The 19,259-nt window shown below is 36.7% G+C and overlaps 1 protein-coding gene across 4 annotated transcripts in view; it reads right to left on the bottom strand.

Annotated features, from left to right (window-relative positions):
- ACADM (acyl-CoA dehydrogenase medium chain) overlaps window positions 1-19,259 on the bottom strand; it is a 49,021-nt gene that overhangs the window by 14,772 nt on the left and 14,990 nt on the right. For 2 of the 4 annotated variants that reach the window (XM_079904182.1, XM_079904183.1), the window contains 4 exons: window positions 11,124-11,254; window positions 8,664-8,772; window positions 4,437-4,577; window positions 3,785-3,880 (listed from right to left, as the gene is read on the bottom strand). In XM_079904182.1, coding sequence (XP_079760308.1) covers window positions 3,785-3,880; window positions 4,437-4,577; window positions 8,664-8,772; window positions 11,124-11,254 — 477 coding nt within the window. Of the gene's footprint in view, window positions 1-3,784; window positions 3,881-4,436; window positions 4,578-8,663; window positions 8,773-11,123; window positions 11,255-13,836; window positions 13,896-15,064; window positions 15,955-19,259 lie in introns of those variants that run through there. The other 2 variants (XM_079904184.1, XM_079904185.1) reach the window with 2 other exon arrangements.

Raw genomic sequence — 19,259 nt, 5'->3', positions numbered from 1 at the left:
CTAATAGCCACAGCTCGTGCCCATCTCTGTAGCTCGTTTAGGCAGTGCTCTGAATCTCCTCTCCTCGCGCACCCCGGAATAATGGTCTCTTGCCTCTTAGGCAGGTCCAGACTTTTTCCCAGACTCCCTCTTGGCTAGCTGTGGCGCACTAGCCCCCTTCAGGCTGTGTTCACTCAGCCGACCCCAGTCCTCTCCCTGGGATCCGACCGAAGCCCGAGCCTCAGCTCTCAGCCCCCGCCCACGCCAGCAGGTGAGCAAACAAGCCTCTCAGGCTGGTGGGTGCTGGTCGGCACTGATGCTCTGTGCGGGAATCTCTCTGCTTTGTCCTCTGAACCCGTGTTGCTGTGCTCTCCTCCGTGGCTCCGAAGCTTCCCCCGCCCCGCCACCCCTGTCTCCACCAGTGAAGGGGCTTCCTAGTGTATGGAAACCTTTCCTCCTTCACAGCTCCCTCCCAGAGGTGCAGGTCCCATCCCTATTCTTTTGTCTCTGTTTTTTCTTTTTTCTTTTGCCCCACCCAGGTACGTGGGGAGTTTCTTGCCTTTTGGAAAGTCTGAGGTCTTCTGAGAGCATTCAGGAGGTGTTCTGTAGGAGTTGTTCCACATGTAGATGTATTTCTGATGTATTTGTGGGGAGGAAGGCAATCTCCACGTCTCACTCCTCCACCATCTTGAAGTTCCTCCCCGGGTTCAAATCTTGATTTCATCATTAACTGATGTTCTTACATACAATAAATAAGACTACCAGTACTTACTCTATAGTATTGTGTGGATTAAATTAATTAATACATGTAGAGCACTTAGGATAGTGCCTAGAACAAAGAAAGCAGCTACTTATTAATATTTTAATATAGTAGTAGTTCAATTACTACTATTTGTTGAGAAGTTCACACTGCAAAACATATCATAAGTGCTAGAAATCTAAAGGTTTCCAATACAGAAATTTACTACTTTTATGGACATTACATTCTAGTGAGGCAGTAAAGAAAGGCAATAAACAAACACATACATGGTATAATGTTGGGCAGTGCTAAGACGAAGAAAAAAAGTGGGAATACTATATAGAATGTTGGAGGTGTTTTTTTACACAGGGTACTCAAGGGTACATTCTTTAGTGAAATGAATGAGCAAGTGGATATCTAGCGGGAAGAGTAAAGTTAAAAACAACAACAAAAGGTCACTGTGGATGACAGATGACCATTTTAAGGACTCTGGATTTTAATCTGAGTGTGATGAGAAGATATGAAAGAATTCTGAGCATAAAATGGTTAAGTAACAGGGAGATATAAGTATATTTCTTTCTAAGTATATCTTATTTCAGTCTTAAGTCCCAAATAACATTTTCCCTCATCCATTTTCCCCTCAAGAAAAGTTACTGCTAACTAGCAATAATAATCAATACAAATGGGAGTTATTCTCAACAGATTTTTTTCATATCATACCAAACCACTCCAACTTCACCTGGATGGAGGGTTTTGACTAGACAAAGGAGTAGGCAGTTATTGCCATTAAGAGATTCTACCATCCCGTAATTTGTTATCAATGTTCCTAGTTCTACTCATTGGTTAAAAAAAGTACCATTCTCTGTTTTTGGCAGCTTTCTTTAGCCACATCAAGTTAAGCACTGTGAGGATAAGTAGTGACATAGTGTTCTCTTAAAGAGAGAAGTGATATTAACAACAATAATAAACATGGTAGTGAATAGGAGAGCTGTGATTAGAGTACTACACTCTATAATGTCTCTTAAAACAAAACAAAAAAAATCTATTCTTTCTTTTTGGAAATAACAGACCAAAGCTATATATAAATCAGCCCTTTAGTGTTACCTTTGTTTAGCCTAGAAAAGTAGTAAGCAAAAACAAAGATTTTTCTACACTTAACAGTAAGAGCCATGAGGAAAAAATATCAACTTCAGAGTCTATAAGAAGTGGAACATAAAAGATTCCATATTGAGTTGAAAATAGCCAGAAGAGTTATCATCAGATACTTGGTGGGGAGGACCTGGAAATTATGTTATCTGTTTACAATTAAACTAAACTAATATTTAGTAATAAATATACATTCCACTAATCTGTATACATATAGTTCTGGCAACATAAATGAGCTAATGTAGAGTCTCTTTTTGGTGACAAACACAAAGAAATACTTGATTTAAAAACAGCTCTTAGAATGCTGGAACCTCTGGACTACCTGATAAAAGTACAAAAACCAATTCCCCTGGATGCTTCCACAATGCATTGAAGGAAAATAATACCTGCTGCAGATAAACTTACAAGCAAAAATTAAGAGAGGAAATAACTGGTCATGACAGAGAGAACACATGCAACAGACCAAAAAATAATCACCCTAATAACTTGAGATAACAGAAAAATATCAGAAAGTGACTATAACTTAAGTATTATATAATTAAGGAGATAAAAGGAGAATAAGAAGCTATGTTAAAAAAACAGGCTACCATAAAAGGAAGGGTGGAGATGAAAAAGGACCAAACATAAATTCTAGAAATGAAAAAAGTCATTAAATGGATTAAGTAGCAGATTAGACACAGGGTAAGAAAAACTGAAAAGCAAATCTGAGAAAATTATCTAGAATACAGCAAAGATAAATTACGAAATTGAGGTTAAGAGATACAGAGCAGTACTAATCCAAGTTTGATCTGTGGATCACTGCCAGTCCACAAATTGTTACTGGACTAGTTCATGATACAGAAAGTGAGAGTAAGCATTTGCAACAATTTGATATTATTGTGACATTCTTATATTTTACAAGAATAATGGTTCACAATTGATTGGAAATTAAAAACAATCTTTCACCACAGATAGTTTGAGAACCACTGACACACAGAGGTAGAAATAGGGAGTGTTCACTGTACAACCTATAGTTAACAGGAGTTATAGGAGAGAATATAGACAATGGGGGAGCATCAACATTTGAAAAGATAAGATTAAAAATTTCCTGTGAATTACCTGACGGTCCAGTGGTTAGGACTCTGAGCTTTCACTGCCCCAAGGGCCCGGGTTCAATCCCTGGTTGGGGAACTAAGATCCTATAGGCCGTGTGGTGCAGCCAAAAAATAATAATAATAAAAAAATAATAAATAGTACTAAAATTATTTGATACTCAAGAAGACATGAGAAGTAACATGAATTAAGAGCATGAATGGAATCCTGGACCTATGACTTCTAAATTGTGTGTCCTTGGACAAGTTATTCTGAGTTGCTGGTTCCTGATCTTTAATAGAAATTATAGTACTACCAAAACAAGAGTGTAATGGGGGAAATGCATAATATATTTTAAATGTGTAGCACAGTGTCAGGTACACCACAGGCACTCAAATATTAGCTGTTCTTTTTCTTCTTAATTAACAGAATCCCCAAAGTGGACAATAGTTAGTAGCAGAGTCTAAAGAAAATCTATTCTTAAAACCCACCCTGGGGATTTCCCTGGTGGCACAGTGGTTAACACTCCACGCTCCCAATACAGGGGGCCTGGGTTGGATCCCTGGTCTGGGAACTAGATCCCACATGCATGCCGCAACTAAGAGTTCACATGCCACAACTAAGGAGCCCACCTGCCACAACTAAGGAGCCCGCCTGCCAGAATGAAGACCCGGCGCAACCAAATAAATAAATAAATATTTTAAATAAATAAATTAAAACCCACCCACATTATCTTCTTGCTACCAAAGCAGAAATAAATTATTTTGTACTTAAAAGATAATTTTCAAATATTTAGATGAAAATGAAAGTCTTTACATATGAACAAAGCAAGTACAGTATTAAAATTACCTCTACAAGCAGCTTTCCAAAAGTTTTCCTCTCCAGGGCATACTTAGTAGCTTCATCCAAAGCTCTTTGTGCTAGTCCCACAGCACCAGCTGCTACCTAGTATTTTAACATTTTACAAGGCAAAAGTTCATGTTGTCTTTAAAACACACATATAATGTCTATTTGCCTAAAATCTAAGTTAAGGATTATACAAAGAGAAGCTGACCTATACCTTAAGGCAATAAAGGGTGGGGGAGATAACAAGCATTTAAATTTATATTATTTATGAATTAAAGGTTAATGGAAGGCATTTGTAAGGCACAGGATCATAGCCTAGAGATAAGTCATTCTTTCTGTCTAACAAGGGAAAGCTTCTGGGGGAAATACTCCAAATGAGTGAGGGAAGAGGAATGAGTACACATCAGCAGGAATGATTAGTGTGAAATGCTTCTTTGTAAATCGAACGGCTATAGTAATTCTGTGTTTACTAAAATAATTTCTGTAACAGCAAGAGTGTTGAATTCTAAAACAAACAAAAAACAATATCCCTCCATCCTTATAAAAGAAGCAGATATTAAAAAATAAATACAGACCAAGAATACAGTGTTAAAATAAAACTACTCAGTGTAATAAATGAAAAATCCTATAAAGGTTATTAAGTCATATTACTTACTAGAGGTCTGGTTTTATCAAAAGCTCCCATTGCAATTTTGAAACCAGCTCCTTCACCAATTAAAACATTTTCCTTAGGTACTCTCACATCTTCAAAGACAATTCCTCTTGTATCTGAACATCGCTGGCCCATATTTAATTCCTAATAAGGAAAACAATATATATTAAGGAACATTTTTCGAGCTAGCATGTATTCTTGCTTTAACCACTGTTTTATGACTTTTCTGCAATTGTCTTAAACAGAGGTGGACAAACTATGGCCTGCAATGCCTGTTTTGTAAAGATAGCTTTATTGGACTACAGTTGTTACTGAGTCCAAGCTCACTCTGCTCGCCGCACGACAGGCCAATGAATCAGAGACGAGGTGTTGGTAGGAATGTAAATTGGTGCAGCCACTATAGAAAACAGTACGGAGGTTCCTCAAAAAACAAAAAATAGGGTTACCATATGATCCGGCAATTCCACTCCTGGGCATATACCCAGACAAAACTATAATTCGAAAAGATACATGCACCCCTATGTTAAGAGCAGCACTATTCACAATAGCCAAGACATGGAAACAACCTAAATGTCCATTGACAGATGAATGGATAAAGGTGTGTGTGTGTGTGTGTGTGTGTGTGTGTGTGTGTGTGTGTGTGTGTGTATTTTATATATATATATATATATATATATATATATATATAATACACACACACACACATATATAATACACACACACAATGGAATATTTCTCAGCCATGAAAAGAATGAAATAATACCATTTTCAGTAACATGGATGGACCTAGAGATTATCATACTAAGTGAAGTAAGTCAGAAACAGAAAGGCAAATATGATATCACTTATATGTGGAATCTAAAATATATGACAAATGAACATATCTACAAAAACAGAAACAGATTCACAGACATAGAGAACAAACCTGTGGTTGCCAAGGAGGGGGTGGAGGTGGGGGAGGGAAGGATTGGGAGTTTGGGATTAACAGATGCAAACTCATATATATATAAAATGGATAAACAACAAGGTCCTACTGTATAGCACAGGGAACTATATTCAATATCCTGTGATAAAACATAATGGAAAAGAATATATATATGTATAACTGAATCACCTTTCTGTACAGCAGAAATTAACACATTATAAATCAACTACACTTCAATAAAATATATATATATGAAAAAAGAAATTGCCAAGGTAGCTATATCCCCTCAACATTTCATTTAAAATATTTTCAAACCAACAGAAGAACTGCAAGAGTAGTAAAATGAATACCTCATCTTTACCTAGATTTGCCAATTTTGGCACATTTCCTTTATTTCTGTGTTTTGTGGGTGTGTATAACAATTAGCATTATTTGCTGAATTATTTGAGAGGAAGTTGCAGATACCATGACCCATCTTAACAATTTAATCTCGTTTTTCATAAGCAGCGTGAGAAGCAGGGGCAATGGGAACATAGAGCTGTAAACAAATTCTTTAATTTACTTGATTTAATATTAATAATCTGATTCCAGGCTTGAAAAAATAGTGACAGTAATATATAGTTTGACTGAGAAAAAAACCAACATCTCTTTGTCTTTATAAGTTGATAAACTCTAGTACCTTAGACCCTCACTCAGACATAATGAGAAAACACTGTTTATGAAAACAGTTTTACTCTATCCTGTTTCCCAGACTCATCCCAAACAGAACATTTAAAACCAAAATGCTTCCTGGACTCATCTCAAGCCATATAATTTCTAAAACACAAAACATTTTGAAAAACATCAGATTTCACAAATTTGTAAAATTCTGATAATTTCAAAAAAGACTTAAGGAGATTTAAATATATACAATATAACTATCTATCTCTCTCACTAGAAAATTAGATCCTCAAGGGCAGGATCTAATTTTTTTCTGTATTGATCAATACAGTATCTCAATACCTTGAATAATGCCTAGCATATAGTATGAACTCAATAATAAATAGTTATTGAATTAGAGATTTTTTTTAAAGTTAGAATATGGGAAAAAGGAAAGTGAGACTAGACATAGCAAGATAAAATCAGAAATCGGTTTACTATGTAATAAAATATAATCTGTCAGGACCTTTACATTTTCTAGAGACGGCCATAAATTTGGCCCTGAGTTTTCTAGCAACCATCCCTAAAAGGAAAAACGAATGAAACATGAATAAAAACAAACGAATTGCTTGGAAGAAGCACAACAATTCTTAGTACTTCTATTTTGTTATATACAATAATCTCATTATATTTTTATTTGTAAAGTGCAGTCTACCTTTAATATCTATCTTAAAAGAAAGTATAGAATAATACAGCGTAGGAAACTGCACTAGGCAAGTTTCTAGGACACATTAGCACTGATCTCAACTCTGCCTCTTAAGTATGTAACCTTGAGCAAATCATTTCACTTGGATTTCAGTTTCAGTGTTCAGCAAACAGACCACAAAAAATGTGTAGGGTATCTTCCACTTTTAACATTCTATGGCCTAAAAGGGAAAGTACCCCTCTTACATACATTAGCAACATGCTTCCATTTTGAAGAGGCTTTGGTACAAAAGAGAGATTCTCATGGCTTTTAATAAAACATACAAATACATATGATTGGTTTAGAAGTTTGCATAACTTGGTCAACTCAAAGTAGCCTTTCCAGTTCAGGTTATGTCACCCTTAGTCTAATATCTGACAAGATAATCTGAACCTTTACCCATTTGGAAGAAAATTGATGTAACTCTTAATTAACTTCCATAATCCCTCCTTTGCCTTAGATATAGACATCATTTAGTCATTAATAGGTTTTCTTTTTTACAAATTCACTTTGAAAAAAAAGAGTTTTACATTTGTAAAACTGCATCTCCTCTTCCTTTTCTCAGAGTTATAATCTTAAATCATGCTTCCTTAGCTCTCACTAGGACTACTTTAATGACTTCATTTCTTTCCTTCTTTGATTTACTAAATTTTAAACTCTTTTCTCTTTAGTCTACTTTAAATGCTACTGCTTAAATTATATCCATGCATTCAGATTACTATGCTTTTGTTTCTTTTTTTTTAATATATTATTTTTATTTTGGGCTGTGTTGGGTCTTCATTGCTGCACGCAGACTTTCTCTAGTTGTAGCGAGCAGGGGCTACTCTTCGTTGCGGTGCATAGGCTTCTCATTGCGGTGGCTTCTCTTGTTGCGCAGCATGGGCTGTAGGCGCACTGGCTTCAGCAGGTGCAGCACATGGGCTCAGTAGTTGCAGCACGTGGGCCCTAGAGCATGTGGGCTCAGTAGTTCCGGCACGTGGGCTCTAGAGCGCAGGCTCAGTAGTTGTGGCACACGGGCTTAGTTGCTCCGTGGCACATGGGATCTTCCTGGACCAGGGATCGAACCCATGTCTCCTGCATTGGCAGGTGGATTCTTAAGCACTGCGCCACCAGGGAAGTTCCCCATATTACTATCCTTTTCAAATATGTTAAATTACCTTTTCTTGTTCAAATAAAATTTTTCTTGCCTTCTCACATTCAAGGCTCTTTGCCATTTCTACACTTTCTCAGGAAAAGATTTTTCTCTTAGTGTTGTATGAACTTGGGTAATCAACTTATGTCACATTGTTTTAATCCATAAAATGGGCATAATGCCACTTATCCTACATGAAAGGTTGCTGTGAGCAAAGAAAAAGAATGGGGAAATGTTTTGAAATATCTAAAACTCTTATTACTGGGCAGGCCATACAAATGATAGTTTGATTTCTGCTTCATTATCCCTCACAGCTGTTACTGGCATTCTCCATAGACTGGCACCAAGAATGGCTACTCTTTCAAATAATTACTTGACACGACTATTCTCAACTTAAAAATCTTTAGCAAGGACTATTTCACCCAATAATATCAAAAGCAGATTTATTTTCATTGCAACTTAATACAACCAAAATGTTTTCAATAAAGGAAACTGAAATTAGTAATTTTGAAATTTATAGTTAAAATAATATTGGAGGGCTTCCCTGGTGGCGCAGTGGTTGAGAGTCCGCCTGCCGATGCAGGGGACACGGGTTCGTGCCCCGGTCCAGGAAGATCCCACATGCCTCGGAGCGACTAGGCCCGTGAGCCATGGCCGCTGAGCCTGCGCGTCCGGAGCCTGTGCTCCGCAACGGGAGAGGCCACAACAGTGAGAGGCCCACGTACTGCAAAAAAAAAATAAATAATAATAATATTGGAGGCCTTAATCACTGATAAATACATACTTTACCTTTCTTCCAATCTGTACTCCTGGGGTGTCTGCTTCCACAATAAATCCAGTAAAGGCTTTACTAGCAGGAGCCTTAGGATCCAGATCAGAACGAGCCAATAAAAAATACCTAATACACATATACATACATGATGATAGAGAATGGTATCAGCAGATAGCATATGGTGACTCCCATCTCAGTTAATCCTCCCAACAGTCCCAATTATTATTACCCCCATTTTATAGATGAAGAAATGAAGAATCAGAGAGGTTTAAAAGCTCACCCAGGTCACATACTTACAACATGGCAGAGCTAGTATTTCACCCCACATTTACTTCTTAACTAATATGGTATCTAACTTTTTTGTAGTTTGATTGACAAGTAAAAATTCCTTGTATCAAGATGACATAAAATAAAGTATGTGTGTGTTGGAACTGTCACTTTTTCTTTCCCAAAACTAGTTTAAGTATTTAAGGGACAAGTTATCTGGAAAAGGAGGGTAAATGGGGCTGCCTGTGAAAAGAAATGAGATAGTGACCCCTATGTTCTGACTACTGTCCTCTTCATGCAGCAAAATCAGAGTTTGTGTTACAGCTGAATTATGAATATCTCCTGGGTTTTCTCTCCAGAAGAATTCTTCCCAGGAAGATTTAAAAATAAAACATGAGGAAAAAAGGCAAAACATCCAAATATCCATGTAACCCATGTTCTAAATAGCCTGGTATAGGAGAATTTTTTTTTTTAATTTCTTAAACAACTAATTTATTTTCTATGCTTAAAAGTAATAAACTGGGCTTCCCTGGTGGCACAGTGGTTTACAGTCCGTCTGCCGATGCAGGGGACACAGGTTCGTGCCCCGGTCCGGGAGGATCCCACATGCCGCTAAGCGGCTGGGCCTGTGAGCCATGGCGGCTGGGCCTGTGCGTCCGGAGCCTGTGCTCCGCAATGGGAGAGGCCACAACAGTGAGAGGCCCGCGTACCGAAAAAAAAAAAAAAAAAACTAATAAACTATCATCTACTCTACAGTTTCACTTAATAGTTTAAAAAATAGTAAAAATTGTTTTCTAGTTTCATATATTACCTAATTTGTCTTACTACATGATGCGCTGTACTTAATCAATTATTAAAATTGTGAAAGCTTCTACTTGCATTGTTGGATTTCCCTCAACTTGTTACATTTTAATCGTTTCTTCACTTTTTTATTACTTGTGATATTATGATAACTTACTTAAAGATAATGATATAGCACTCCGTAATACTGGACACTCATAAAGTGATTGACATATTTAAAATAAACAGTAAACTCACTCTCAGGAATAATGCTTTTCTTGACAAAAAATAGCACCGAAGAGCACACATATATAATCAGAATTTTTGCAGACAAGGAAAGATAGCCCATTTTTAGTTCATTATACCAATCACCAGAAGGTCCTTCTTCTATAAGTTTCTATTTATATACTTGTAGTGATGAGTAAATACATTTTTCCCATGACCACTTAACACACACTAGATAGAACTGTTGTTGAAATTCTTGTGTTTATGTTGAGCTATACTTTACATTTTTCTCACTTTCACACATTTATTCTAAACTGACTTTTGGAGCAAACATACAAGCCTACTCTTCCATGTATGAGACATTATTTTAAAAATTTTTAAATTCTTCCTACACAACCAAATCTAATTCCTTTACTCTTCATAGGACATGTTTTCTGTGCTCACCCTAATGAAGGACATTTACTTGCTTCTGAATTTATTTCATTTTGTCAATGCATGTCTTAAAAAGTGTTGCCCAGAAATGTTACCATTTTTTTTCCTGCTTGTTTGATGCTATACTTCTATTACTTCAGCAAGAAATTACATTCGCTTCTTAAAGGCAGACACATCACACTGTTCATTCCTATAGAACCTTTCTTCATCTTTTTTCCACAAATAATGCTATCAAATATGTTTTCCTTCAAAATTTTATATTAATACAAAGGATTTTATGATCCTTTGTTGAACTGCATGTCATTATTTTTGGACCTATATATTTGGACCTCTTAGATTTTATTAAAGTAAAATTCTGTCCTCTCTAAACTTATTGCTCAGAAGCAGAGAAATGTGCTATACCAATGGCTTTCCTTTTTCCTCAGAATCTTGGGGGAATGGTTCCAAGGATCCTGGTATGGGCTAGGGAGAGTGGGGGTAGTAAGCCAAGTAGAGGGAACTCTAGCTTTCCTAATCAAATTCAACCAGAGCAGGTGTTTTTGTTTTATTTTATTTTACAAATTAAACTTCTGATACAATTTGAAGAAATAGTTCAGGACTTAAGAATAGTTTGTGAAAATCACTGAACTATTTATAATCCTTTATGGACCCTCCAGTTCCATGAATAAAACTTGTCTTAATTGTGGTAGTTTAATAATAAAGGAAGGAGAGAGGGGGAGATTCTGAATATAAAGCATTTAAGAATCAATATAGAGAGGTTTTAAACAACATACCAATTAGCTTTTCCTCCATTGGTTATCCACATCTTCTGACCATTAATAATATACTCATCTCCTTTTTTTTCTGCTTTGGTCTTTATAGCAGCTACATCAGAGCCTGCTCCAGGTTCTGTTACACAGTAGGCCTTGAATATATGGAAATAAGAGAAAATAATTATATGTTAATTATTAAATTATGAACATTTAGAACCAGGAGGGTATTTTATTTTTTAAGTCAGTATTTTAAATACTTTAAAATACTTAACAATAAAATGTTCTTACAGAATCAAACTACTCAAATGTAAAAACATTTAATATGTAATTTAAAACTAGATGTAGGATACCAATAAACCATATCAAAAATTACATTGTTAGGTATCTTCAACCAAGTTAAATAAATTTCACACGAACTCATTCATCCAAACATTTATTGAGTAGTATCTACCATTTACCAGGTTATGAAGGAGGAGATGGAAGAGCCAGAGATGAAAGACATCCTGTCTTCAAGATTTTTACAATGTAGCAGTGGAGATGAATATTATATTGTAATTATATATCTAAGTATTAAAGTCACACACAATGGGCTTAAGAAACTATCTTAGCTTTAGGGTGTCAGAAAGCTTCCCAGAGGTGATGTTTAAATTAGGTCTCAAAAAGGAAAAGGAATTCTTAGGCGGTAAAGAAAAGGGGGAATGTGTATTCCAGGAAGAAGTAATACATATGCAATGATACCGAGATAAGAAGCAGGGTTACTCAGTGTTTGTGATACAAAAGTACCAGATTCTATGCATTCTGTGCATGTAAGGGAATGGCAGAAATTAGTCTGGAAAGAAAAGAAGGGAACAGATGACAAAGAACACTTTATATTACACTAAGAAGTTAAAATTTTATCTGGTGGAAAAAGGGAAGCCTCTTAATTAAGGCTCTTCAACAGATGTGTGACAAGATGTAAGCAGAATGGATAAAGGGAGTGGTGGAAGGCAAGCAATGGGTAGCTGAAGTTCATTCAAGTTTACTGAGTGACAGGTACTGGGAATACAAGGCCTAAAGACACAAGTTCCTTACCCTTAAGGTACTTATAGTCCAAAGAGAGAAACCTTAACAGTTAATTTTAATTCAAAGTAGTAAGGGTACATAGGGACATTAGAAATGACTACTTAGACCTGTAGAGGGTGGGAGGTGATGAGTGGTAAGTAAGATGAAAAGAAGAATAATAAGTAATACTCGTTGAAGGAGATAAGTCTTGAAGGACAAATAAGTGAGGCAAGCAGATCTAGGCATGGAAGAATGAAACAGCAGTTGTACAAGGCAAAGTACTAGCAGTTCAGTACTGGAATGTAAAGTATGAAAGTGAAAGCCATGAAAACAGGCTAAAAAGGCAGCCAGGGACCTGGTCCTGGAGGCTGAGGTGTATGCCATGCTAAGGAGAGCAGACTTTTATGCATTCAACAGAAGTTTATCAAACACTTGCTATTGTGCCACAGAACCTGGGCTTCAGGGAAATCCAGAGCAGCCTAGTGCGGAAAAGTGAGGAATATACATGCATTTTTCTGAGGATGTCAGATTCTAAAACGCGTTCACAAACTAAAAAAAAATATTAGATACCACTGCTATTGATGAAATGGAAACACAATGTTTTTGTAAATGCAGGAAAGTGACAGATTTACATTTTAGATAGTTTATTATTACAGAAGTATAAAGGACAGATTTAAGGGGAGATAATAATAATAACTTTTTACTATCTTCCAGGTGCTGTTCTAAGTACTTGACTCATTTAAACCTCACAATAATTCTTATGACACAAGTACTAGGTGTCTACATTTTATAAATAAGGAAACTGAGACAGTGAGGTTAAGTAATTTTCCCAAGTTCACAGATCTAGTAAGTGGCATAAATACCTACATAAGAGTGGAGTTAGGGACACAAATTATGCAAGAAAGAAAGCTTAAACTAAGAAGCAAGATAAGGCAAGAAGATAAGATGAAGTTTAGAATTGTGGTGTGAAATCCACAGGACACAATGACTGAATAGGATGTTGGAGCGCTAAAGAGGATGTTATGATGACTCAATTTTTTAGTTTAGGAAGCTTCTAATTAGGGATAATCTCAAAGAGAAGCAGTACTATAGAGTGGGAAGAAAATAATTTGGTTTGGGACACACTTCACTTAAGATATTTGAGTCTAGGGCTTCCCTGGTGGCGCAGTGGTTGAGAATCTGCCTGCCAATGCAGGGGACATGGGTTCAAGCCCTGGTTTGGGAAGATCCCACATGCCGCGGAGCAACTAGGGCCGTGAGCCACACTACTGAGCCTGTGCATCTGGAGCTTGTGCTCCACAACGAGAGGCTGCGACAGTGAGAGACCCGCACACTGCGATGAAGAGTGGCGCTCACTCACCGCAACTAGAGGAAGCCCTCGCATAGAAACGAAGACCCAACACAGCCAAAAATAAGTAAATAAAATAAATAAATAAATAAAAATACAAGTTGGAAAAAAAACATATTTGAGTCTAGCTAGGAAGAAATGTCTAATAGATAAGTTCATATAAGAGGGTAAAGGTCAGGCGAGAGATAAGGGCTGGAACTGGAGACTTAATAGACTACTCAGTGAATATACCAAAACTTAACACGAGACAGGGAGACTGATTTGCCAACTTAAGTCAACAGTAAGCTTTATGTAAATCAACAGTGCTAATGCTATAAGCTATATTTACAAAAGAATAGTATCTACCTCTTCCTATCTTTGTGCTCTTTACACAATTCTTGGATGACACCTTTGGTCCAGAAGACCTTAATTAAGAAGAAAATACGGATTTATGAGAAAGAGACCTGGAAAATCTCAAAGAGACACATCTTTATTGCAACCCTCTGGATCTGTGAGAGAGAACAGGGCCCAGAAGGATCAGCTCCAGACTTGCTCCAACTCGAGGCTTTCAGTAACTCCCTTCTCTTCAAGCTCCCCACTCAGCCCAACATTTTAATCTTTCAGTCTTTCTCCCTCCTTCATCATCCTCTGTTTATTCACCTTTTCCATTCACCTGTCTCATTTTCTCATTCTTTCTGATTGCCCTGCTCTCTCACACTCACATCCCCTTGCAGATCATCTTTCTGTTGCAGACTATACTGATGGCCTATTTCCAAGAGCAGCAGGTTTGAATCAGCTCCAGTTTAAAATGAAGGTGGGGGGTGGGGGCAAGGCCAGGAGGGGATATTAAAAAAAAAAAAAGTATCTAAAATAAGAGTGATGGAACCATGCTACTCTGTACTCATCAGACCATACTAGAGTACTATATTTAGCTCTATAATAATATTTTTGAGTCAATGATTACTAAGAAGGCGGTGGGACTTTACTGTGTTGTATGAAGAAAAGATGAAAAAATTGGGGCTAATTTGCTTAGAAAAAAGTAAGAGCCACATGACAGCCATATTAAAATACCTGAAGGGCTATACAGCCAAGGGAGAGGATTTGAACTGATAGGAGAAAACTAGTGTGAAATTATTCAAACTTATTGAACACCTATTATGGTATCAGGTGGTGAAGTTATAAAAGGAAATGACACAATCCTTTCCCTCAGAAGCATGCAATCTAGAAGAGCTTTCTAACAGTCAGGGACACTCCCAAATGGAGCTGCTTCAGGAAGTTGAGGCTCCTAGACATGAAAACATGAGCTAGATGGCCTTTTCACAGGTGTGCTATAGAGGAGATTCAGGTGTCATGTAGGTTAACTGCATTACTCTTCTACCTAGATGTTCAAAGATGTTTTCAGCATCACAACAAAAAAAGTATTATACAAATGAACTGCCCAGAAAAGATAACTCTTTAAAGTACCAAAATTATATTTTAAGTAACTTTGGGAATTTCTTTTCCTCTTAAATATGCTATTAGACATTCCTCTGCTTTATAATAAGGCATAGTTTTTATTTTTTTTAACTTTTTCATAAATTTATTTTATTCTTACTTATTTTGGGCTGTGTTGGGTCTTTGTTGCTGCACGCGGGCTTTCTCTAGTTGCGGCAAGCGGGGGCTCCTCTTCGCTGCAGTGCGCGGGCTTCTCATTGCGGTGGCTTCTCTTGTTGCGGAGCACGGGCTCTAGGCACGAGGGCTTCAGTAGTTGTGGCTTGCAGGCTCGAGAGTGCAGGCTCAGTAGTTGCAGCGCACGGGCTTAACTGTTCCACGGCATGTGGGATCTTCCCAGACCACGGCTCAAACTCCTGTCCCGTGCGTTGGCAGGTGGATTCTTAACCAATGTGCCACCAGTGAAGCCCAAGGCATAGTTTTTAGAACTTATGAAGTGTATGAGTTTGTGTGTTGCCATGCACAATGGCTGGTTCTTCAGAGTTGCTCTTGTCTTATTTGATTGTTTCCTAGTAAGTAAAATTAACTTTATAATGCTCTTTCAGCAGAAGCCATTTTTGTTTCCAGTGCAACTTGTTCTCTTAAGTCAAGCAAATTAATAACATTCTTTTATGCATAATTATTTATGAAGAATTTATTATTTACTTAATTTGCATAATTCTATGAATTCTATAATTCTATGAATAATACATTTTGGGTAAGGATCTAAGGGTCTACCAGGTTGTTAACCTATGAGCAGGAACCCAGTTTTGGTGGGTTTTTTATTTATTTATTTTTTTGTGGCGGGGGGGCTGTGTTGGGTCTTCGTTGCTGTGCACGGGCTTTCTCCAGTTGCAGCGAGGGGGGCTACTCTTTGTTGCAGTGTGCGGGCTTCTCATTGCAGTGGCTTCTCTTTCTTGTGGAGCACAGGCCCTAGGCACATGGGCTGCAGTAGTTGTGGCATGCGGGCTCAGTAGGTGTGGCTCACTGGCTCTAGAGCGCAGGCTCAGTAGTTGTGGCACACAGGCTTAGCTGCTCTGCGGCATGTGGGATCTTCCCAGACCAGGGCTCGAACCCGTGTCCCCTGCATTGGCAGGCAGATTCTTAACCACTGTGCTGCCAGGGAAGTCCCAAGAGCCCAATTTTATTCATTGTTTTATTCCAAGTCCACCTGGTACACAGTATTCAAATATTTAAAATGAGTATAACATTATACTTTTCTTTATTAGTGATATCACCACCTTATCTTTTTATAGTTTACTAAACAATTTTGCATTCATTCTCTACTAATTTTTTCTTTTTTGCCTTACACTCTAAAGTGATTGGAGGTAGTTCATATAATGCATGCTTTTTAAAAAATCAGGAATGAAGTGAAAATAAAGATAAACCGGAAAGAATAATATACTACAACACATGCTTCGAGGTTCAAATAATTACTAATGGAGGACTATAAAACTGGCTCTGTGCTTCCTACTTACCAAAACAAAAAAAATACTGTACTGTAGTTACAAGTGTAAACTGCCTATAAGCTGAAGTCTGGCATATAGCAGGGAACTCAGATATTGAGTAAATGAATGGATGAATGAATGGCAGTTAAAGAAAAACAAAGTATCCCCTGGCCATGAGGTATGAAAGAAATTACTATATTTTTGCAAAAGGGACACTATGTGAAGATATTCTTATAAAAACATAAGCATTTTGTTTTATGTTTACTATATCTTTTTAGATGTTATACGACCAAAATAGGTGTGTATAACAATACAGAAGAAAATACAGAAGAGACTTTGAGGCTAAGTAACTATATAAGATCATATTGCTATTATATGGCTTGAAGCCAGGTCTTAGGACCCCAAGTTCAGTGTTCAGTTACATTTCAGCTACTTCTCAGTTCCACTGGAAATACATGGTTTTATGACAAGAGTTTTCTTTATCATGTTATGCTTTTTCAGACACTTATGAGTTCTTAGACCATGTTTGGACAAGTAAGTTTACTGAATATCTTGCCCATAACAAGCTTGTCCTAGTAGTCTAATACTTGTTTCCAGTTGTCTAATACTGCATATATTTTAGGTATATACTTTTTAAAATATATACTATATTTTAGGTATATACTTTTTGAAAGATTTAATCCAATCTTTGAAAAATAAATATGATTTCTAACTTATTATTGATATTTTAATACTATATGTGTAATATATATGCAATAATATAATTAGTTTTGATTTTTAGAAAATGTTTTTGCACTAAGTGGTATTAAAAAATAATTATAGTATCATCCTGATTTATTTCTGTACTCACTTTCCTTAGCAAGAGTATAACTGATCACATGATCTGGTAAGAGATTAAGTCTTACGAACATGCACTAACACTGTAACTGTAAATTAACTCCAAAAACTCATCATCTTTTTCTGTATCAATTTTTACCATGACATTATTATTATTATTAATTTTTTTTATTGGGTGCTTCAGGTCTTAGTTGTGGTATGTGGGATCTTCGTTGAGGCACGCAGGATCTTTCATTATGGCACACGGGCTTCTCTCTTGTGTGGCGTGCAGGTTTTCTCTTCTCTAGTTGTGGAGCACAGGCCCCAGGACGTCTGGGCTCTGTCGTTGAGGCACGTGGGTTCCAGGGCACATGGGCTCTGTAGTTTGCAGCACGCAGGCTCTCTAGTTGAGGCACACGAGCTCAGTAGTTATGTCGCACGGGCTCAGTTACCCTGCAGCACGTGGGATCTTAGTTCCCTGACCGGGGATCAAACCCACGTCCCCTGCATTGTAAGGTGGATTCTTTACCACTGGACCACCAGGGAAGTCCCCTACCATGACATTATTATTTTTTTTTAATAAATTTATTTATTTATTTTTGGCTGCATTGGGTCTTCGTTGCTACGTGTGGGCTTTTCTCTAGTTGCGTCGAGGAGGGGCTACTCTTCGTTGCGGTGCATGGGCTTCTCATCGCAGTGGCTTCTCTTGCTGCGGAGCACGGGCTCTAGGCACATGGGCTTCAGTAGTTGTGATGCACGGGCTCAGTAGTTGGCTCGTGGGCTCTAGAGCGCAGGTTCAGTAGTTGTGGCGCACGGGCTTAGCTGTACCGCAGCATGTGGAATCTTCCCAAACCAGGGCTCGAACCCATGTCCCCTGCATTGGCAGGCAGATTCCTAACCACTGCACCACGCAGGGAAGTCCGACATTATTTTTAAAAGCAAAAATCTAAGGAATTTAAATATTCAACAATAGGGAATAGTGAAATAATATATAGTACATCAATTAGATAGCATATTATGTAGTCATAAATATCACAGTATTTAAAAAGAAGTAGAGCATAAGAAAATGCTCGTTATGTTAAAAAGGATGTAAAACTGCATATATAATATGACCTTAATTGTGAAAAATACATTTATATGTATTAAAAAATCTAATAGAGTATACAATAAGACAGTTATAGCAGTTAACTTCATATCTGAGGGATTACAGACGTTTTTGTTCTTCTTCATACCTTTCTAAATCTTCTATACTATTTTTACAATCTGAAAGTTTTTAAAATATTAATTCTAAAAAGTTTAAATAAAACATATTATATGTAGTATAATTTTATAAATATTATTGAGAGTTAACTGACTCTCAGTAGAAATTAATCAATATTTTTCATTAATATACCTATTGACTATTTTCATTTTCACCCTTGGCTTCATATTTTGAGTACATCAATTGCACTAGATACATATTTGAATAATATTATGCACTAGAAGGGGGAAAATGTACAGTAAACCTTTATTAATTCAGAAGTTAGAATAATTTAGGGACTAGAGTGAATGTATTTTTACATATACTGAAGATATTAATAACAAAACTGCCAAAGAAATGTTTAAAATACTTGAACTACTTTTAAAGACTCTAATATTTTAGAAATACCTATTTATAAACAGTAAGATAATTACAAATATTCATATCAGTGTATAAGTTAGGTTCTCCAAAGCATCTCTATGCTACAATTTTTTAGCCTATTTCTAATATTATATACATTACAAGAAAAGAATCTAGACGTTTCACACAATTCTTAGACAATATTGAGAATTAGCCTACTAAGTAACTCTCACCTGTTAAAACAAATTGACAACTAAGTAGGAAATACATATAAATGTCTTCATAAGTTTACCTGAAATTTAGGTACCTGAAATAAATAAAAAACATTTATTTTCAAATACTAATTTCTACTCTTTCAGACCAATTCTCACAGCTCAAAATGATAACAATTTACTATATTTTGGTATCACAATCACACCCTAGACTGAAATCTGTTTGACTAATAACCAAAAGAA

This window comes from Stenella coeruleoalba, assembly GCF_951394435.1.
Source record: "Stenella coeruleoalba genome assembly, chromosome: 1".
NCBI lineage: Eukaryota > Metazoa > Chordata > Mammalia > Artiodactyla > Delphinidae > Stenella > Stenella coeruleoalba.
Note: the sequence above shows the minus strand (reverse complement) of the source record. Positions and strands in the feature narration are given on the sequence as shown.